General features: G+C 36.5%; 2 protein-coding genes across 3 annotated transcripts; one reads left to right on the top strand and one right to left on the bottom strand.

Moving 5' to 3' along the window:
• Nucleotides 1–950: 950 nt before the first annotated feature.
• On the bottom strand, nt 951–14462 carry hook1 (hook microtubule-tethering protein 1). 2 transcript variants are annotated; one of them, XM_055186342.2, is made up of 22 exons: nt 14322–14462; nt 13195–13280; nt 12334–12406; nt 12178–12228; nt 11459–11591; nt 11278–11345; nt 11106–11168; nt 10894–10977; nt 9549–9712; nt 7734–7874; nt 7442–7643; nt 7074–7184; nt 6869–6956; nt 6510–6576; nt 3900–4040; nt 3476–3563; nt 3344–3375; nt 3176–3258; nt 2978–3078; nt 2743–2844; nt 2574–2642; nt 951–2481 (listed from the first exon to the last, which is right to left on the bottom strand). In XM_055186342.2, exons 1-22 carry the CDS (start codon nt 14364–14366, stop codon nt 2326–2328), a joined length of 2148 nt encoding a protein of 715 aa, XP_055042317.1. In that variant the 5' UTR covers nt 14367–14462; the 3' UTR covers nt 951–2325. The 2 variants fall into 2 exon arrangements, with proteins under 2 accessions (XP_055042317.1, XP_055042319.1); XM_055186344.2 differs by lacking the exon at nt 14322–14462 and adding an exon at nt 14144–14167.
• On the top strand, nt 14181–22510 carry LOC129429562 (E3 ubiquitin-protein ligase RNF170). Its single transcript, XM_055186345.2, has 7 exons — nt 14181–14219; nt 16823–16874; nt 17372–17438; nt 17583–17691; nt 20509–20582; nt 20814–20924; nt 21622–22510. The coding sequence occupies exons 2-7, from the start codon at nt 16846–16848 to the stop codon at nt 21919–21921; spliced, it is 690 nt and encodes a 229-aa protein (XP_055042320.2). The 5' UTR covers nt 14181–14219; nt 16823–16845; the 3' UTR covers nt 21922–22510.
• Nucleotides 22511–23015: the final 505 nt, after the last annotated feature.

The raw sequence follows: 23015 nt of genomic DNA, 5'->3' as shown, positions 1-23015 counted from the left end.
GGAACGTTAAAAACTTTCAGGGAACGTTCTTAGAACTTTTTTCTGTTAGCTGGAGTAGAATATAGCAGCTAAGGTTAAACCATACAAGCAAGCGTATTAATAATGTAATGTATACAGAAAAGTGCTAAGTTAAGCCAAAGTTGGCTGACTCTCCCTGGGACGAAAAAAACCCCTAACCCGGTGGGAAAAACTCCTAGAAGGACAAAAACCCTTGGGAGAAATTAATATATTATTCATATATGTAGAAACTGTAGGGATAGGAAGCGGGTAAGTGGATTAAACTGGTTCAGCCGGTGGTCGTTGGTCGCGCATCGGCTAGGCATCACGTTGAAGGACAGCCAGTAGATCAGTGGTGCGATGACCTTCCCAGCAACAGGAACTGGGTCTGTTTGTCCTCATTGTCTGTCATCGTTTTTATAAGTTAAACTTATAAGTTAGGCTAATGATGAATGATGTGTAGTGATGTCCATTTTCTTGATATCTTGTCAGTAAATCACGTTAGCAAGCGGCTAATGCATGTTGCACTACTGTTTACAGATTTGCTATGGCCTGGTTAGCTTAACTTACATACCTGCTTAAATTTTAGTGTCTGTCGTCGCTTTTATTGCTTGGATTAATAATAAATGATGTGTATTTATGTCGCTAATGTCTTCTCAGTAAATCATGTTAACACAAGGTCAATGTTGCACTATTGTTGTACTGTGTCAGTTGACCAATCAGAGCAAAGTAGGCTACCGAAAGGTGGGGTTTAGGCAGACTCGAGTCGTTGAACAGCTTCACACAAATCGTTTGGGGATTTCTGGGTAATATCAAATTAATATTTTGTGAAAATGACAGTGTTTTTTTGACCTTGCATACATTTAAAGCTGTTGTTGGGGACTCTTAGAAGCTAAGAAATTGGACCTGACTTGCACTTTAATACAGTAAATAATCACAGAAACAAACAATACTGCAAAACAAACATTAGTGTTTATTCATTACATGTAAATGAAGGCTGTAAGTGCTCTTTAACTCCAAACATGACTAAATATAATATCAATCAATTCTTATTAATCACAATCTCTCACAAACAATGATAGTGCTCATAAAACCGAGTACACAAATATAAGAGTCCTTCCTTTGAAACATATCATACACAAATATTAGCATTTAGATTTTACCCATCACAGGCAACAATCTTAAATCAAAAAGTTCAAAAAGGTAATAATTAACTTTACTATTTAAAACAGTTTGTATGAATGGAGAATTTATGCGATCCAACAGAAACTATACATGTCTTCTGAACACAACAGCAAATCGCACAGTCTAATTTACGCAATTTACGATACAGCAAAGCCATTTCAGATGTACAATGCAACTATGATTTACGTGATATATACGTAATTTTAAGATTGAAGCCAAAACAGGCCAATGTCATATTCAAAGCTGCAATACAGTAGCATTGTGCTCTAGCAGAGACAGCTCGATTATGCGCTGGTGTTAAAATCCTGATATCGGTTTATACATCAAATAGATAAAAAGGCCCTTCTGCTTATTTAAAGAGCATGCAAGAGTCGGATCACAGTCAACTGAATATCAAATATAATAAAGCATGAAGCACCTAGATTTAGTTTAACCGATACGTCTGACCATATACATTTGATGTGTATACATATTTTAATTGTATTTAATATGTTGCTTCTGAGAAAGAGACATTTTATTAGAAAGGAAAAAAATGGTGTCCAGCACCAAATACCTTTAGCCTTAACCATTGCTTACATTTACTTTTTATGCGGCTGATTGACATGCTTGGAGGCATTTTCATAAATTGGGCCTTGTTTTGTCTGAACGTGTAGTCTGCACATACCTGCAATAATGCACATACAAAAGTATCACAGCTGCATAGTGTACTGGAAGTCAGTTGAAGTGAAAGCATACATGCTACAGTACCATTACAGGGCCTCCTGACTCTTCCTGTGCGGTCAAGAACTGAGAAGAAGAGCCTAACAAAAGACTGACCTGTGACCTTGTACAGCCCTTCAATTCGGGCAGATTTAGTATCAGTGCTGGTTCAGAGGTGACCCTGCTGCAGACGGGTGGGGTTGAATAAAAATCCTACTGTATATTATAGTGTGTGCTGACTGAGTTTATCAGAGTAGAATTCCTTAGTTTGTACAGATTTGATTAAATACACGTGTAGCTGTTGATGATAGTGAACATGGGGACATGCTAATGTTCAGTAATGGCATGCTTGTCCCCTTTGTTTCGCAGTGTACTTAAGGTCACTTGAGTGTGCACGTGAGGGAAAGGAGAAGAATAGGAGGTTGGGAGGTATTCAAGATGACGTTACTTGGAAGAAGTGGCAGGCACGTTGATGGACGTCGTACGGCGAGCGTTGGTCACCTGACGTTGCTGAGCCAGGAAAGACTGGCCGGGCGGCACTATAGAGTTGGACAGCCCTTTAAGCCGTGACTCGATTGCCATCTTCTGAAAGCTCAAACTCTGTATGTGAAACAAGAAGTGAGGGAATTATTAAAAAAAAGAGTTTTTTTTTAAATTATACATTTCAAAAGTATTGAAGCTCGTCACCATACCTTATTATACCAAGCGGTCACAATTAACTTTTCCTCATATTCCCTCAGTTTGGCCTGTTCACACTCACGCTTGGTGAAGAAAAGACAGAGATTAAGAAAGAATAAAATAAATTTCTATAAGATAACATGTTATAAAGTCCATGAGAAGAACATAGTCATGGTGCTGTACCTCCAAAGCAATGATTCTTTTGTCTTTCTCTGAGAGCTGACTTTTTAGGGACTGAATCTCAGCTGAGGCTGGGTTTAGTTTGGGATCCAGAGCTCGAATCACCTTTAAAACATACAAACATTTATTGTTGACCAATGAAGGCGATACTTACTGTGGCTAAGACATAAATACTGTAAGTGCACACAAAGTGATAAACTGGGTCATGTGTTGAAAAAGTTGAAGTTAAAATAACTACATCTCGAGCTTTCTCCAGGTACATCTTGTATCGATCCTCCATCGCCCTCATGTCCTCATCTTTTTTCTTTAGGGCTGCCATCAGCTCATCCAGCTTCACATCTGAAAGTAACACATTTGTTACACCCAACCTGCAGATTGACACCTAGTTCAATCTCAAATTGGTACTTTAGGATGAGTTATAAGGTCAAAGACCCACTGGTTTGAGTTGTGTCTGGCTGAAGGTCCTCCAACAGCTCTTTCTTCTTCATTATTTCATCTTGTGCTTCATTCAGCTGTACCCTTGGATAAAAAGCATTAAAAAAAGTGTCAAAAGGTAGACAAATGTGAACATCAATCAGTAATATTTAACAAGACATAAACTTACATATGAGCATCCAACTTTCTCTTCAGATGAGACTGTTTGTAAATAAAACATGATGTCAAACGCTAAATAACTTAGTAAAATAGCAGGTAAAAAGTACAGCAGTGCCATCAAGAGGCCAATATGTGCACTTACATCATCAGGTTTGGCTCCTTGTGTCTGCAAGGCTTTTTGTAGATCCTCCACCTGCTGCTGTAGCTCACAGATTCTTTCTTTGTTTAATCTTCAAATAAATAAAAACACAAATCAAGGTCCACTTACATAGGAATGTCCACTAGTTTAAAAGCTGAGGAAAGCTTTTGTTTTCCAATAACTGATACCTTTGGATGGGTATAATGCATTTTAGCATTCAAATACAAAACATGCAACAAAATACATTTTTTGTATTTGTTACGACTTCATTTTCTTTCAATGACAGTGTGCACTCATCAATTTGAAAAACCATGTCAACCCAGTATTTGGGATTGTTCTAAAGAAACCTAACATGATAAATGTCACCTAATTTGCTTACATTTGAGTAGTGTTTGTGTGATGCTTACGTGTGTTTGACATTCAGTACCTATTCTCTGTGTCCACTTCACTGCGTCCCCGCCTGGCCTCCTCCAGCTGTACCTGCAGCTCAGACATGCGCTCGTTCTCCACCTCCTCCTGCTGCAGCTGCAACATCTTATTCTCATGCTGCAGACGGATAAACTTCTCCCTAAAAAGCATGTCAACATTATTTTAACTCATTCCCCGCGCTAGCCTTTTTTTGAAAAGTTGCCCGCCAGCATTTTTTGGTGATGTTCACAAAAGTTTCACAAAATGCCTTCCAGGAAAATTTTCTTCTAAAAATATAAAAACATACAAATATATCAAAAGAAAGAACAGACCCTCTGCTTTCAAACAAACAATAAACAAACAAACAAAACGGGAAAAAAACATTTCATCTATATTTTTTTCTCTGCTTATAAACTGTTAAATGTGAGTATTTTTCTTTTTTTTAGCAAAAAGCTGAAATAATTGCATTTTTTGGAAAGGAATTTTTTTAGAGATCAAATTCAGAACGATTATCAATACACAGAGTTTAAAATTAGTAATTTTTTTGTGCTTCAGTTTTTTATAAATTGGGTATTTAGCGGATAATCGCTCATCAGAGACACATTTTTTTCCATGCAAATGTTTTCTCTTAATTGACAAGATAACTTAAGAGTTAATGGCAAATATTAAGACATTTCAACACAAAAATACTTATTAGACTAAATTTTTTGGTTTCCAAGAATTAGGCACCACTCTTAATGCAATGTAATAGAGTAGTTATGTAATAAATATGTGTCATCTAGTGAATTTTATATAATACACACTGAATATAACCATTCATGTAATTCCAGTGTTATGGATGTGACATTTTCACTAAAATATGATACCAAAGATTGACATCTAAGATATATGTAGGGGTAAACTTTTTCATGGTAAGGTTGACATGTGCACAGATTTGCTCATTCACAAAAGAAATGTATATGCATGATATCCCTTCTACGGAAGCCGAGAGAGGCCATGCTTGTTTTCTCGTGATCACGACTTAATTTCTCGTTATCTCGATATAACAAAAGTTTTTTTCTCATGATCTCGACATAACAAAAGTTGCATTCTTGAGATGTGATTAAAGCTTACGTGTACTCGATAGAACGTGTTGTTTTGTTTGTAAACAGCAAAAGCATATTTTGCTAAATTAGCATGGATGAACAAATGAGATTTTACTTGGATTGAGATTCGCGCAAGCTGAAATAGATTTGTCAATATTTACAATTTTACAGTGGTGAATTTAGGGACCGTCTTTAAGTTACTCAATACACGTTTCTACTTTTAACAGCATTTAAATGGAATGACTGAAAGTCAACAAACAGTCACAAAACCAACGTGTTTATGTGGTTGTCAGCTATAATGCACACTTTTTAGATTGTTGATATTTATTTAAATAAACTGTTAAATACTATTGAAGATAGAAACGTGTACAGTGTTACTTTAGAGATGGTCCCTAAATTCACGAACATGAACGTCCAACTTTATTTATATATTAAGTCTATCTATGGGTGATTCTCACGAAACCATTGAAACACCACGGCACTAATGATTTTAGCTTTAAAATGTGTAATATAGTAACATTAAAAAGCATCAGAATTAACACAATACTGTGTTCTACCTTGCACAACGTGTGATTTCAACATAAGAATTTATAATTGTAAATTTTATCTCATTTTCTGCTGAAATTCTCATTACCGCAATGTGTCCGGCTGTGTTTGAACATGCGTTTTGTTGTAATTTAATCAAATTAACACAAAAATATTATAATTAACAAAAAAAATATTTACTGAATATTCATGTATAATAATAATGAAGAAAAATTAGGAAAATGATGTGTCCATGCCTGATGTTCTCATCCTCCGCAACACTTTTTGAGAACAGTTTAAGCACACATACAGAATTTTAATAAAGTTTGATTTTGAGTGACCAAGCACATGGACCAGTTACTTCAAGATGGCTACCAGGTAAGATCATTTTTTTACAGTTAATTTGAAATATTGTCTTGTCAGAATGCTTACACGACATTTTGATTATCATTACCGCAACAGATGCTTATTAAATGTTAATTTAATTAATAGAAGCATAATACTTTGATTTTAAATGCATGTGCAGAATCTCCAAATTATGTTCTTTCAGGTTTGTCATGTCATTTTGAAAATATGTCAGTGTTGATGTTTTCTGACTGTTGCGGTAATGAGATTTTTTAGGACTAATTTTTTAAATTATGTTACAAAAAGTGTTAAATGATAAGTAAAAGTTTTTAAATTAATGTTCCCATTTACTCCAGACTTTGTTTTTTAATGTATGGTGGGAAAAAAAAGTAAAAGTAAATTTAAGCAATTTTTACATTTTCATGCTTGACATTTTTAAAACCAAGTTTTCGTAAGAATCACCCCTATACACATTAGTGTTGTAACGGCGAAGACCCCAACTCATAAACATTAGCAGTCCACTTCAAAATAGACTAAATATTATGAACAGGAAATTACATTATGACATTTGGATTATCATGGCAGGATAACGAGATCGTATTCTCGAGATCATGAGAAATTAAGTCATGATCACGAGAAAACAACCAAGCAAAAATACCCTTCACACATCATACCTGTATTCAATAGGCAACATCTCAGCTGCCAGGTTATCATGGCTTGGACTTCCTGTTTGATATTTTCCTGTAAAGTATAAAATATGCACACGTTTAAGCTTCATAACGTCTTCCTAAAATCGAAACAAAAGTCTATTCAGTTTAGACTTTGTAGGATGTGCAATAAACAAATCACTGAAAAACTTGATATAAACAAATGTAATCAGAATTATGTAAATGGCTTTTCTTCCACTTGGTAGGAATTATTCTGTGTCTTTATTAAAATGCTAATTTACTCTGTGTGTGGCGATACATGCCAAGACATCAGTCAGTCCCCTTAAAAACTTTCCAGATGGCAGGTGTGTTATCTGCAGTCATACCTGCTTGTAATAGCTGGTCTTGTTGAGCCTGTGTGCATCGGAGCTCCTCATTGATCTCTCTGAGCGTGTCCCGCTCAATGCTGATTCTCTAATGGATCACATCCAAACACAATTATCAGAGGACTGATGTTTAAAGCTAAAGTAAACAGAACTGTGTTATGCTTCTGCTTGTTGTCACGTTGTCGACGTGTCAGTGTCTCTCTACCTCTTTCTCCTTCAGTACTGTGTCATGTTTCTCCTGAAACTTCTTCATCTCAAAGGCCAGGTTATCAGCCCGACGAGACTCCTCGGATGATTTCTTATGAAGCTCTTGCACCTGTAGATTAAGATCGTCACTAAATATGGTAATATAAATAGATCATCATCTTTACATCCTAATGGCTATTTACTAACTGACTGGCAAAACAAAAAAACAAACAATAATGAATAATAAAAAAGTAGTAGGAATGTATACATTTAAACTAACGTATCTAACAAACACCTGCAGGATTTCTTAGTCACTTTGGGCAATTTTAAATTCATGAATCACAAAATTAGCCATATATGTCTCTGTGTATGTGGCTATATTTGTACCTGTCTCTTGTATGTTTCCAGCTGAGCTCTCGCAGCATTGGCCTTGCGAAGCTCCTCTTCCAGGCTGACTGTATTGTGCATGTAGGTCATATTTTTCTCCTCCAGAGCTTTCACTTGTCGTCTGAGATCACTCAGATCTTCTAATTTCTTCCTGTACGTCTCGACGGAAGCCTCCAGCTTCACTGCCCGATCAGAGCAACTCCTAAACACACACATGGATGATAATGGGATCTGTCTGATAGACAAAACTTCTCCAAAACACACACATAGCACATAAAGCACATGCACACACCTCAGTACGTCTAATTCATCCTTAAGCGTTCGGGACTCCTCGGCCAGACTGGTCAGTTCATCGTTACGATGCTGAAGCTCCACGAGTTGTTTCTCAAGTTCTTCACAGTGGATGCGGTAATCATCTTTAGCTGCCTCCAGTCTAGTTAATACACAAAAAGATCTCTTTCTTTATTTACACACTTTAACAACTTTTTACCCACACTTGAATTATTATTTACTTGATCTAATTAAGCCACTGACTGTGCTGATATTTGTTTCTGTATTTCGATCGTTCAAAAAAAAAAAGGTTGTGAGTTTGATTCCCAGGGAACACACATCCTGATAAAAATGTATACGATAAACGTACTGTAAGTTGCTTGGATAAAACATCTGCTGAATGTGTAAATGTAGCCTAAATGTAATATAAATGATATTAACAGTAAAGCCTTCCAGTGCTGTTATACTAAATATCTCTTGAATTTGACCAGAACTAATAGTTTACTATTATTGTAATTCAATAAATTCATTATTTAGAAAAGCTCTTATGGGGCATACACACCAAACGCGAGTTCAACGATTTGCGCGAGTAAAGGGCTCGTTATAGTCGTGCGTAGGTTCCGCGTCGGTTTTCATTTATACTTTTGCGTCGTCCTTCGCGTCGACGTGCAAACACACGCGCAAACCGCTGGTAAGCAGTATCCACGCGTGTAACCACAGTAGCAGCACGACCGTCAGAGAAGAAGCAGCTTGGCAAGTTAACCCACAAAAACGAAGAAGAAATAGAAACTTGTGTATGATTTGAGAAGACCAGCAATGATGGAAGTAAATAGACAGCGACTTTTGATGCAGTTTGAGTTAAATCACTCCTCAACTTGGCTCATCTTTGTTTTCACCGTCACAAACGGAAATACCTATGACGCAGTTTTTTTACCTGACAGGAGGGGTTCTGGTAGACCAATCATTGCGCTTGCGGTCCGCGTAGATCTGACGCGCTGTTAAAATTTTTTCGAGGTGCACGTCAGGCTCGCAGAGCTACGCACAGGCTATGGCGTAGAACTTATAAACTATAAATCGCCCTTAAAGGCGGAGTCCACGATGTTTGAAAAACGCTTTGGAAAAGGAGACGGGCCGACTACCAAAACACACTTATAGCCAATCAGCAGTAAGGAGCGTGTCTACTAACCGACATCCTTGCCGGGTTGCGTATGTGTGGGGCGTGTCTATCTACAGAAGGTCCAGATTCTATTGGGGTAGGGGCGTGTTTGTTTAGGTGATTTCAAATATCAACATTGGCTTTCAAACATCGTGGACTCCGCCTTTAAGAAGCGTATGTAAGGTGCGATCAGATGCGTCCTCGCGTGGGGCGATGCGAATGACGCGATATGGGTGGTGCGTTTGCAGCAAAAACGCGTGCTATTCGTCTCAAAAGCATCTTATATTCAACTCGAACTAAAAATTAAGTTAAATCCCGCGAGTAATCTAGAACGAGAAATGCTACGTAAACACCAAACGCGGGGCATCGCGTTACTCGCTCTAGAATACTCGCGAGAATTTAACTTCATGTCATGTGAATTTTTCGCTCGAGTTGAATATTTTCAACTTGGGCGAAGACGCGTTTGAAGCGAATAGCGCGCGTTTCCGCGGCAAACGCGCCGCCCATATCGCATCATTCACATCGCCCCACGTGTCTTTGCATTGACTTTGTATGTACCGGTAATCTACTCGCGCAAATAGTTAAACTCGCGTCTGGTGTGAACCCACAGTAACGTGATGCCCCGCGTTTGGTGTGTACGTAGCATTAGTAGAATACGCGCTTGTGGAGATAAAGTTGTACCTGAAGGTTTCTTCTTGAAGCTGCTCGAACTGAAGCTGTAGTTGGCTGTGCTTTCTGCCTGAGGGAGTGTTGGGGTCATCAAACGTATCGAGCTGTTGGGTCCGATCTGTCAAGAGGTCATTTTCTGCCAGGAGGCTGTTTCTTTCCTCCTGCAGCGCAGTCACCTGATCAAAGTAGGGAAAGTAGGCCATTTGTCAGGGGTTTCTGGGAAGCAGTTCAATTTATGATTATTATACCTCCACGGCATCATAAGAAATGCAAAACCCTGACATATTTTCTGGTAAATTAGCATATTTTTATCAGGTTTATGTTTAGGTTCAGTAATTTCCCTTTATGGCAATAAAAAGGTTATGAGTCAGTAAAAGAAAGGCCTTTTGTGAACAAATTTGACGGTCTTTCCCTGCAAAACCCGTAACGTACAGGCAAAAATTAACATGTAAGTTGATGTTAAAAGTCCAACTGCTAAAGATAAAAGAGAAAGTTAATAAGTGCAGTTTCCCATTTATTTGCATATGAATTAATTGTGATTGTTAAACTTGTTAAACTGCCCCAAAGCCCAATGGTAGCTTTCACGGTTTTTTTTTGCATGCCAATATAAAAACCACCGCAACCTGATAACCCATTAATTTCATTAATCTGATAAGCTCTTTTCATTATACATTTTTTTATAAGTGTTAGGTTGGTTAGTGGCAACGCAGGATTTTAGTTTGTAGTTAAGCCTTGTTCCCATGCATTCCATAAGACTCACCTCTCATAGGCCATGGATACTTTACAACTCAATCTGTTAAGAACCAGCAACACATGAATTTCTATCCCATAAACAAGCACAGGCAATGTGACATGGCAGTTTCATTTCTGGACCTAATGTGTTATTTTATCACAAACATGTTCAGTAGAGAAACAGATCCTCTAGGTGTTAAATAAAATATATATTTCATCCACTCATCTCTACATAAAAACACAAACAAAAAGCACTATTTAAGCTAAATCTGTTCATCCGTGAAGATGAAGCAACAGAACAGCAGGACTCACAAATGCTGTTTACTGAGCCGGCACAAACACTCTTCAAACACAAGCATTAAAACACACCATCACTGGACTGTTCTCTGACCACTGCCTGCTACAAAACCAGACTAACCAGTTGTTTATAGATTTATGTTTCATTCATTCATTCATTCATGTTAAAAAATATTTAATGGTGTACACTCCAGTGTCAGATATTAACTTTCTTAATGAGGAATATGAGAAAAAACTTTAGACAAACTTTTTGCTTTCTATACCTATTGTCCACAATTATATAGTATCTTTGATTGTGTAAGCTAACTCTTTGAAACTGATGTCTTACCTGCATGTCGAGCTCCTGGCAGCGCTGGGCAAGCTCATCTTTCTGTGACATGACCAGAGCCAGATCTTCTAACGCTTTCTTTAACTACAAATGTAACATGTCATGTCATCATTGAGCTAAAGTAAAACGCGTATCTTCCAGAGAAGACATCTTACAAAAAAAAGTGAATTTGAGTGGCAAATGAGGAGCTGTCTAATGTCTGTATTTCTTACCTGTTGATCAGTGTCTCCAAAAGGTTCTGTTCCTAACTGTGGCGTGGTCTCCTTGCTCATAAGCTATACAAATTAAAACAATCTTTGAATTTCACTTCACACATTGTAACACTTCAGTGTATATTAGACAACATGAAAACATGTTATAATAAATGAATGAATAGTCTCTAACATCCTGAATGGCAGTCATCACCACATGCTGCACAGATTCCTCCAGGGTCATGATGATCTGGATATAATCTAAACAACAACATTACAAGCAAAAAATTATGAAATAGAAAGTATTATAGGATATATTTTAAATAACTTCAAAATGTTATCTTTATTGTAATATTCTGCTTTTCCTCCCACACCTTGTTTCCGTTCACATTTGACTGCACACCCCAGGATGAGCTGTAGGAGGCGTCCTAGCTCTACTTGATCAGAATGCTCTACAACACGCACCAGATCAGGCAGAGGAAAACCTGTGATCTGCTGGCTCAAAACCTAAACAAACACATACAGGGTTATGCATTAATGCATAAATCAATATTCGTATTTAGAGAGAATAAGTATATTTCTTTTTTTGTTTTAACTAAATGCATAAATTACAGGTGAATTAACTTAATTAATTACTTTTAAAGGGTCTGGTGGCATGCATTTCTTATTATTAGGACTGCCGAACAACTAATCGCAACTAATCGTTTGCAGAATAAAAGTTTTTGTTTACATCATATACGTGTGTGTATTGTGTATAATAATTCTGTATATATATATATATATATATAAATACACACACATGCATGTATATATTTAAGAAATATTTACATGTGTATATACACTCTTATATTTATATATCATTTATATTATACATAAATATGAATACTTAATATATACAAATGTTTTTTTCTTAAAATTTTACATGCATGTGTGTTTATTTATATATACAGAATTATTATACACAATACACACACATATATGATGTAAACAAAAACTTGTATTCTACAAACGATTAGTTGCAATTAGTTGTTATGCAGCCCTACTTATTATGCAAGCATTTAAAAAAAAAATCTAAGCTTTATTCATCATTTACCTCGTAATAATAGTCAATAATCATTTGAAGAATCTTTTTGAGATTATTCATCTGTAAACACAAAGTAAAACAGACTTTAGCTTTAGTTTATACAATGTTTTTGATGTGTTCTTAAAAGCTTTTTAAGCACCAAGGCCTAAAATAAAATACATCTACCTTGAGTCTGACATTATCTCCAACGCCCTCTTTAATGCGTGCCAACCAGTTCTCACTGAACCATGAAGGATCTCTGTAATGGAAATATATTGATCAGTTTGATTTATCCTAATCTACTTCAGATACTTTTATTCAGAATCAGATCAAGTCATAACATGACTGCAATCTGTAAATAGAATGTAATATACTTGTGTTTTCTTCCCTTTATATCCTTCTATAATGTATTTATATCATACTCTCAGGTTCTCATGCTAAACATTACATTACACGACAAAGAAAAACATAATGTGTGTCAAGTAATGTGACTCAGAAGACTACCCAGAATCCCAAGTCATAACTTATTCAAACGCAGACATTTAAATCAGTAATGCTGGCATGGTGGAATTTGAGTAGCTTATGTCAGCGAAACAGACAGAGTAAGTTAGTGAATGAGAAACATAGTGAATGATTGAATGAGAAACAACAGATGTAACCAGACAGCATAGTTTTTATTATCTGTCACGGGTAACATTTTTTTCACATTATATGATAACTGTGACAAAAAGCATAAATATAAATTACATTTTAAGAAGCACTGCATAAAGTCACATTTTAAAGCACACATTTCATCTGGGCTTTTATTGGCTGTTTTTCCTTAATATTCATTCAAAATCATCCCTTTCAAAAACATTTAAACTCCGATTAAAAGATTTTAAAACAACATGGGAAACATTTTAGTCAAGTGTTTCCAAACTTTAGACCAGTAGTGTATTCTGTCTGTAAAGCTCACAGGTTTATGGCATCACACTACCACAGGTAAAATATTAAGTTATGTTGATTTACAATAAAGTTTCTATCAAACAAAAACATCTAAACACTCACATCTGATGCAATGCCTGAGACATAGCGGCTCCTGAGATCAGATCTTCCACTGTCTTACATGGGGCTGCGGTGTTGAAGGTCTGCAGCTAAGGCAAAATATACAAACAAATGACACTTTATAACAGAACAGAATTCACAACAAAAAATTAATATCATAGCGTTATAATGGGGAAAATCTGCTTTGAAATTACAATGCACACCTTTCTCACTAAAAGTAATACAATGGCCTAAACATTAACAAAATGCCCAAACATGTTAATGTTTAAATACGTGCTGAAGATCTTTGCACAGTTCTAAGCTCTGGTGATTTGCAAAGATTTGCCAATGCACTTGGGACCACAATGTTAAATGTGCCACACTTTCATGTAACTATTCAGTAGGATGCAACGAAATGATACCCTTAAAAACACCACAGATCAGGTGTGAAGAACACAAAAGTGATCCTTGTGCATACAGTATGCAAACTAAACACAGTCATGGTTTAGAGCAGTGTTTCTAGACCAGCGGTCCTCAATAGACTTCCACAGACTTACACTATAGTATCTAGAAATTTTACTGCAGTTTATATTAGATAATATATATTAGATAATAGTAAAAGTATACCAAAGCGTTTTTTATGTGCTTTTAGTTATGCCAAGCTCTATAATATTTTATTTGGTAAAAATTATGAATAGGGGAGCTTTAAATATTTTTGTGGGCAGTGGGAGGTCTTGTTAACAAAAAGGTTGAGATCCACTGCTTGACAGCCAAAGTAGCTGAGCTCAGAAATGCAATCCACAAATACCTCACAAACATTCAAGTTAAACAGATTAAACGCCTAAATAGGATGAGGATGAAGTGTTCCTCTCGTCTTTCTTATGTAACGAGCATCACGTACATTTAAAAACAGCGCAGCATTTTCATACTGTTATAATGAATGTACAGCAAACCGCATTTGGTTTAAACACACCGCTGTGGCTTCGTCTAAAGCTTATTTCCGGTATTTTTGGACCCTGGTGCTACCAGCCACCGACTACCTGCGACAGGTAACGCTATCCTCGTTGATCCGATCGCACATAAATAAACGACCCTTGAAGCACAGACTCAACGGACCTTTACATATAAACTTCAAAAAGGCAACGCCTTACCCAAACAATCAGGCTATCACACAGCACCGTTTTATTTAAATCCATTTCTTCTCTGTGCTAGCAGGCAATGTTTCCGTCCACCTGTCAACAATGCGCGTCCCTCTGCATCAGACCTCACCTGGGGGTGTATTTGCGTAGCGCTGACCAGGTCTATGGCGACTACGCACCAATATAAGCGTAAGGGTTTCGTGAATGCACACCGATGATATTTTACGCGCTGCGATTTGGGGATTGACTGGATCAGAGAGCGCAACAGCGAGGAATGAAACGCCAATGAGGTGCGTTCGAATTCAAGCGGAGATGCGCAGACCGATCGGCTTATGACATCAAAGTAGCGCGAGAGCAAACGGCTAATAGTTCTCTGTTCGGTCTCGCGGTAGTTTGATGTCACACGCTGATCGGTCTGCGCATCGCCGCATAAAGTCGAGCACACCTATGGTGTCTTGTGTTAAGAAGACTCTGTAGCCAATCACAATACAAAACTGAGAAGCCTGGCAGAGCATTGGGTATTAGGCAGCTAGTGAACACGGATGATTTCTACATATTCACAAGAGATGGGCAAATATTATAATTGATTATATTTTAATATGCATATAATAATGTAAGATGTAATTATTTTTGTCAACAACTACATTTAAAGCCCCCTGTTTTTAACCAATACAATATTATAGAGCTTGATAAAAGATGTATATTTGTTACAATCAAACCATAATATCTGGGTTTTAAAGATGTTTAAGTGTATTAAATGCTTGATTTTAATTTTATAACATTTTAAGTCTTCTTCTTTTCATCTTGAAAGTTTGTTGAGGTGTTTTAATGGGCCCCGGCCCCTGAATGGGAAACTGTGTTAAATCTTAAATGTAAAAAAAATGTTTTGTATAGTTAATATAGTTAATTTTTAACATATCTCAGTACATTATTATTAAAAACATGCAAAGAAATTTGTATAAAATAGATGATAGGGACTTTAATAATGATTTATACTCTATATGAATTTCTGCTGTTAAACATTAACACTCATCATTTGTATAATATGCCTCCGAAAACCTTTTATGATCCCTTTGTAATAAAAACCTAGGATAAGATTGTGATCACGTGCATACAATACCTAATAAGGGACAAACAAAGATATATAAAAAACATCAATGTCTTTATTGCATATCATTTTATCAGTAGCCTAAATTCACTTTATGTCATAAGTTTGTCTTTATGGAATAAGACAAAAAAAACATAACATTCTGCTGAGACACGATAATCATGGCATTAGTTATTTTACACTTTTTGTGTAGTAAATTCCAATTATTTACCAGATTCTTCACCATATATGGGACGTAAATGGTAATAATCCTTGACTGACATGACACTGGACTTTGACCTTGACAGCCTTGACTGGCTCAAAAAGGGTGCTCTCAAAGGGCTGAGCCCTTTACCTTGCTTGTGTGACATCAAGGTCTTGTGGATCACAGCTGCTATTTTCAGCCATTGTGACCTTGCAGGTTTGGGTAAAAAAAGAAAGATAAATATTAGCTTGAGAAATCTTTAGCAAAAAGTCAGGGCAAATGAACTCAAGTATACAACTAAAAAAAGATACAACTGAAAAACGTGAACTGTCTCATCGTTCGATGACATGGGGAGAGATTTCTACAATTCTGATACACATGCACGCACACGCATACACATTCTGGTTTCCATGTTTTGTGGGGACATTCCATAAATGTAATGCATTTTATACTGTACAAACTGCATATTCTTTTCCCTTCCTCTAACCCCAACCATCACAGAAAACTTTCTGCTACTTCACATTTTCAAGGAACATCATCCTGTTTGATTTATAAGCTTATTTCCTCATGGGGACCTCAAAATGTCCCCACAAGTCAACAAAAATACTGGTATTGCTGTCTTTGTGGGGACAATTGGTCCCTACACACAAACAAGCACCTAGCCTATTGTACATACATTAGTAATGTAAAAGGTATAACAAGTGTTGATCTGTATAATCATTACACTAAGAGTATAGTATTAATCCTGTTAGCTGTATGTTAACTTGCTGGATTACCCCAGATGATGAGGATTTTACAGAGGCTTTTTAAAATGTGTTCTTTGTTTATCCATGCCACAGTGCATTATATTGACTAACAGTAAACTATTGACAGACACCTAGCCGACTTACTGTAACATAGGAGGAGATTAGATTGTTTTAACATGTGTCAGTGGTCACATGACATAACATTGTCAACCTATGGAATCGGCACAGACATCAGATTTCGTAACAAAAACTTCATTTTACTTAAACATGTAGTGTGTGTTTGTGGATGCCAGTAAATCTTCAAGCAAATTTCCTTAATTTCGAAAAACCCACCAGGAAATCAGTGTAGTTACCCAACCTCTAAAAATAGCAGAGATGTGGGAGTGAAAAACCAGGTTAATGAACAACTATTCTGTCACATTTAGCGTGTAGTGCAGCAGTAAAAATCATTTCAGTCTGTGCCTTTTGCAAACAGAGAGCAACTGAATAACAGGAAACATGCTCAACAGTCACAGTTTCCACAACAGGTGAGAAATTCAACTCAAACTATTTTTTTTTGTATTTGTATTATATATATTTTAAGCAGATTCATGTGTTGAATTATTTTTATTATTATTTATATCTCTCTTCTGCACAACTTAAACAATAATGATTATTACATTTAAATTGTGTTTAAAAAAGCAGAAAAGTTCTGAATTTAACTAAAAGTGCAAATATCAAATTCTTTTCATTGTTTTATTTATACAAACAGAAAGTTGCCCTATGTTTACATTGATTTATATATTTTTAATTGGAGGTACATAAAACATACTTTCTTGATGGAAATATTATAACTTCAAATTATAACTACTGACTACAAATCTGATGTTAGGCTGTCTGATATTTTGTTATCTGTTTATGAGTAAAATGCAGGCGTGTCACATTTAGATGTACGTGCTTCTTCAAAGTCTAGACATGTCAGACTATCCAGACTAATAAAATGTGTAATTAAGTATTGCACTTCAATCATCTGTCAATTTTAAAGGTTCCATCTTCGCTCCGAGATAAAAAGTCAAGATCAGCCACACAACCTTTATGTGAACAACAGAGAGGTAAATAAACATCCTTACTATCCTTCACACTCATTGCAAATTAATTAATTGTCCAACACTGCTTCAAAAGCACCTGCTTTCAAAAACGGATGATGTTATGCTTAAATGTTTTTGGATATTCATCGCATAACATTATGCTTGCAGGAGTTCACCAAATTGTGTCTACCAGCTGCCAACAGGGATCCCCAATGCCCTGTGTGTTTGCAACCAGCCAGTTATCCTGTAGAGACCAACTGTGGGCATCTTTTCTGTGGTGAGTGTTATACGACTGACACATACAATTTCCACTTAAAATGAAGGTGCAAATTCAGCAGACATAGAAACTCTTCTGCACTATATGAGAGCAGATGGTGGTGAAATTTACACAGAAGGTATTAATGTACTGACTTAAACACTTACTGGGCCATGTGACTGTGCATGGAGTTTAATATCATACTGTTGTTGTCATAGTTACGTGAGAGAGAGAGAAGAGAGAGAGAGAGAGAGAGAAGAGAGAGAGAGAGAGAGAGAGAGAGAAAGTATAGAAAAATCTTTTAGAATTGCTTGTTATCTAATGTCATTTTGCTTATGCTAATTACATAGAAAGTGAATCTAATGACCTCAAATGTCATATCAAAGAGAAATGGCTATTTAAATCCTTATTATATAATGTAAAGTGTAATAATAAAATAATATGGTAACATTCTTTGTTGTTTTAACATATAAAAATGCAATTTACAGTTTTTTACAGATGCTAGGACACATTTCTCAATACTTAGGTCACTTTTGCAAAACTCTTCACACAGTGAGCACAACAGAAGTCTATGTGGGCTAAACTGAGGATCAATTATCATTGCTTTGGCACAAAATGCATTCAGTGGCTACTTCTCTCAAATTTCATGAATTCTTTTCTCACTCAGACACAACTGCCAAAACTCTTTATACATACAGGCCAATTTGCACATGCTTACATACTGTTTTCAAAACTGTTAAACTTATCTTCTAAACAATAACATAATACAAAACTGAATAAGACAGCAATTTGCTACATCTCTACAGTAATATTTTAATGAAATATATTTTATATCTTCAAAATAAATGCTATAAAACAATTGGCCAAATGGAGAAGACAGAGTAGATTAGCATTACTATTGTACAGAGATGGGACCAAGTCACACATGTGCAAGTCTCAAGTAAGTCTCAAGTCTGAACCTTCAAGTCTCAAGTAAGTCCCAAGTATTTTTTTTCTTGGTCAAGTCAAGTCAAGTCGAGTCTCAGGCTATGTCAAGTCAAGTCAAGTCAAGTCCTGTAGTAGGTCAAGTCAAGTCCAAGTCAAGTCACCTTATTATTGTAATTTTACCTGCAGAATCTGATCTTAATAAAGTGAAAGGACAGAAATAGAAAGTAACTATCAGGAAATTATAATAATTTGGATTTGCATGTTGAGTAAAATGCATCATGGAATCAAACAAAATTGTAACTTCATAAATTATTTGTTTTTCACTTCTGCCAACTGTGTTTGAAATGTTTGAAATTTTCAACATTGAGTCCATAAAACAAATAACATCTTAACATCCAACAGAATCCTCTCTGAACACCTCCCTCTCTCAAACACAGTTTACCAACAACATAAAACTTTGTTACATTTCTCCTCTCTCTCTCTCTCTCTCTCTCTCTCACACACACACACACGCTCTCTCGCTCTCTCTCAAACATTCGGCCAGAAAGAATGAGCGCGTCGCAACGCGTCTCTTCCATTCGCGCGCCTACATTTGAAATAACGAACTTGGGCGTGCAAAAGACGTGACATGTGAACCACCCCTAACATTGTAGAATCAAGTCATTTTTCTTTGTGTGTGTGTGTGTGTGTGTGTTCAGGTGGCAAACTTAAAAAAGTAGCCAAGTCTCGTGCCGCTCAGATCAAGGGAAGTATTTAAAAAAATAAATACAAATTATTTGGCCCACATTTGTCCCCAACACAGTATGATGAGGGCTACTTTAGCTATTATTGCAACCACCAACTAACCAGATATTAACAAATTGACAAGCAGTTAATGGCATTCTAATCTGGGCAGAATGGTTGTCGTCTGGCTGTCCGTGATATTAATGTTGCATGTCTTGCAACGCACTGTTCGTCTCTTGCCATCTTGTTGTAGCCAAAAGCGATGACCCTCTGTACCCCTCCGGCTGACATGTTGATATCTGATCTAAGTGGGCGTGGTGTGCGTAAGGTACGAGAGGGCATGACGGATGATAGTGTCGTTTTACTCATGACAACGCCATTCTCAGCCGGCGCTCCAGCTTGGTCAACTTAATTTTTTTTAAATAATTTATATATTTTATATTCAAACTGAAAACATGATGTGATTAACACTCAAGTCATTCAAGTCATCGTGTCTCAAGTCAAGTCAAGTCCCGAGTCTTTAACTTCCAAGTCCGAGTCAAGTCTCAAGTATTTTATTTTTTGTCAAGTCAAGTAACAAGTCACAAAAATAGCGACTCGAGTCGACTCGAGTCCAAGTCACCAAGTCACAAGTCCCCATGTCTGCTATTGTATCTGTATCAGTGGATGGTGTGTATACAAATTCTTGTATTTTGGAATTACTTGATGCAAAAAATAAACTACTTAAAATATTGAAGAATTCTGCATCATGTCTGTTTCATTCCAGTAACATATATTGCAGTGAATTATAAACAGAGAAAGCGTTGTATAATGCTACATGTTGTTCGTGTTTTTTAGGTCATTGTTTTGCGGATGTCAACCTTTGCTAGTGTTCTGGAAGAATGAGTTGATTTGAGACCTGAATAAAGTGTTTTGGTAGTTGTAGTGCATTTTGAATGTGAAATGAACTGCTTTGCCAAGTTAAAAGTTTGTTTGGAGAACTGTGTAAAGAGTTTTGCAAAAGTGACCTAAGTATTGAGAAATGTGTCCTAGCATCTGTAAAAAACTGTAAATGTATTGTTTGGATTCGAGCAAAGATTTCACTGTTAAAAAGAAATCCCTGGATAGATTATTGTACATGAATACATTAAAGCAGAGGCTGTAAAAACTTAGACCATGCTTATCTGTCTTCTGTGTTTTTTTCTCTAGCTCCATGCCTGATATCTTACTGGAAACATGGCTCCTGGTTAGATGCCATTAGCTGTCCTTTGTGCAGACAGACGGTGAGACTTACTTACTGACATTCTTATGTAGACAGTATGGTGCGGTTTAGATTCATTAAGGACAAGGCCTTCGTTACAAACATACTTATGAAAAACAAAACATGGCCCTGATATATGTTAAGATATGTACAAACTGCTTTCAGTTAAGACTTAAGCCATGTCCGGGAAACCGTCTCTTTATCTATAAAATTATTTTATTAGAAAATCTAATTTTGTCTTTTATACTTTCAGGTGAATAAGATGTCTCATCTCTTCAGTGAGAACAGAGCTGACTGTAAAGACAGAGAGATTCTGAGACATATTAGAGATTACAACAAGCGTTACACTGGAGCTCCAAGACAGGTTAATACTAGCCCACATTATCCCAATGCTTTAAAGCAACTTACTGTACAGCACAATCTTTTATTTGCACTCTTAAAAAAATGCTGGGTCAACCCGGTGAGAGACAAACCTAGCTGTCGGGTTAAATGAACCCAGAAAATGTTTATATTTGACTCAACAATGGGTATTCACAGTCCCTGGGAACTGAACGCATGCTTTTGCACATACCCAGTCAGTTGAGCTACAGAACAATAAAAACTAAAGAATTGATCTCTCGTTGCCAAGCCCATGACTGTAAATAAGATAGGCAGATTCAGTTACCAGCAAACACTTCATCGCTTTATTTGCTCTGGGTTGTGTCACACCCTTTTTTGTTCCCTTTTTATACAAAGGGTTTGAAACCACAGGGCAAGGCGGCCCACATGTCAAACACAGTACACTTTAAGAAAGGATATGTTAATAATTTAAATTTTTTTTGTGTTGTGCTTAACATATTGTGTGTCATTTTCTTTTGATTTTTCTTTAAAATAAAACACAAGTTGTGTTTAAAGTAACACATAATGTGCTGTTCCAATAAAATAGAGATGTGTGTATTAGAAGACAATTTATTTAGTGTGTTGTTTTTAACACATCCATTCTAAAAGTGTAATATTAAAAACCATACTGTTGTCCCGGTTGTCAAATGTTACAATATCATTTTAATGATTTATTTTTTTAGGTCAAAGATTACCTATGTGATGCTCCTCTCTTCCTACTATTGCTGGTGCGATGGTTGGGGAACATGGGCGGCCTGGTATGGCTTTTTATTTTGAGAGTGGCTGTCTGTGGCTTCGGGGCTGCCATGTCTCTGGCATCGCCGCTGGAGACCCTACCTGGACCGTTGGGCAGTGTGCTGGGTATACTGGATGAATGTGTAGTGGTTTTTCTTCTTCTGATCTGCATTATTAACATCAACCAGCAGATGACGCCACAGAGGACTCAGTCGGTCACACAGGGCGTGCTGACCGATACATTGTAGAGAGGACACTGATAATGTGCAAGCTACTAGCATGTTGAAATTACAACTATGGACCTTGATGGGAAAGGTTAATGGACCTAGTGCACTTTGTTTTCGGTAATCATGGATTTTCTGTGAAGTCAGTGTGTCTAAAATAGACAAACCATGATAAAGTGTTTAATATTATTTGTTCAAAGGACGATTGTATGTATGATACACTTACAGTACTTTTGTAAATATACAAGTTTTTAATAAATATTTATCATAATGTATTTTCAGGCAAAACACCACATACCACAGCATTTCATTTTAAAATCAAGAATTTATTCAATGCATTAAGAATACAGGTAGTGTTTTATCAGTAAAGATTTATTTTCCAAAGGCATTTTAATCATTTCTGGAATGTACATTTAAAGTAGAGAAGCAATCTAAAAAAGTTGAAATTGTAACAACTTGCACAACTCCACGTGAAATCTCCACAGTGCATTTCTAACCTATTATAAAGTTTGAATTGTATAGTTTTTTAGCAGGACCCTTTACGTTAAAGGAATAGTCTATTCATTTTCAATATTAAAATATGTTATTAACCCAACCAAGAATTGTTGATACATCCCTCTATCATCTGTGTGCGTGCACGTAAGCGCTGGAGCGCGCTGCGCCGCTTCGATAGCATTTAGCTTAGCCCCATTCATTCAATGGTACCATTTAGAGATAAAGTTAGAAGTGACCAATCACATCAACGTTTTTCCTATTTAAGACGAGTAGTTATAAGAGCAAGTTTGGTGGTACAAAATAAAACGTAGCGCTTTTCTAAGCGGATTTAAAAGAGGAACTATATTTTATGGCGTAATAGCACTTTTGGGAGTACTTCGACTCGCCTGAAAAGTCCGCTCCCCTTCTCACTCTCATAATGGGAGAGGGAGGGTGTTACTGCGCCGAGTCGAAGTACTCCCAAAAGTGCTATTACGCCATAAAATATAGTTCCTCTTTTAAATCCACTTAGAAAAGCGCTACGTTTTATTTTGTACCACCAAACTTGCTCATATAACTACTCGTCTTAAATATAAAAAACGTTGATGTGTTTGGTCACTTCTAACTTTATCTCTGATTGGTAC

The sequence above is a fragment of the Misgurnus anguillicaudatus genome, chromosome 18 (assembly GCF_027580225.2).
Source record: "Misgurnus anguillicaudatus chromosome 18, ASM2758022v2, whole genome shotgun sequence".
In the NCBI taxonomy this organism is placed as follows: Eukaryota; Metazoa; Chordata; class Actinopteri; order Cypriniformes; family Cobitidae; genus Misgurnus; species Misgurnus anguillicaudatus.
The sequence above is the reverse complement of the archived record's forward strand: the minus strand, read 5'-3'. Positions and strand labels throughout refer to the sequence as shown.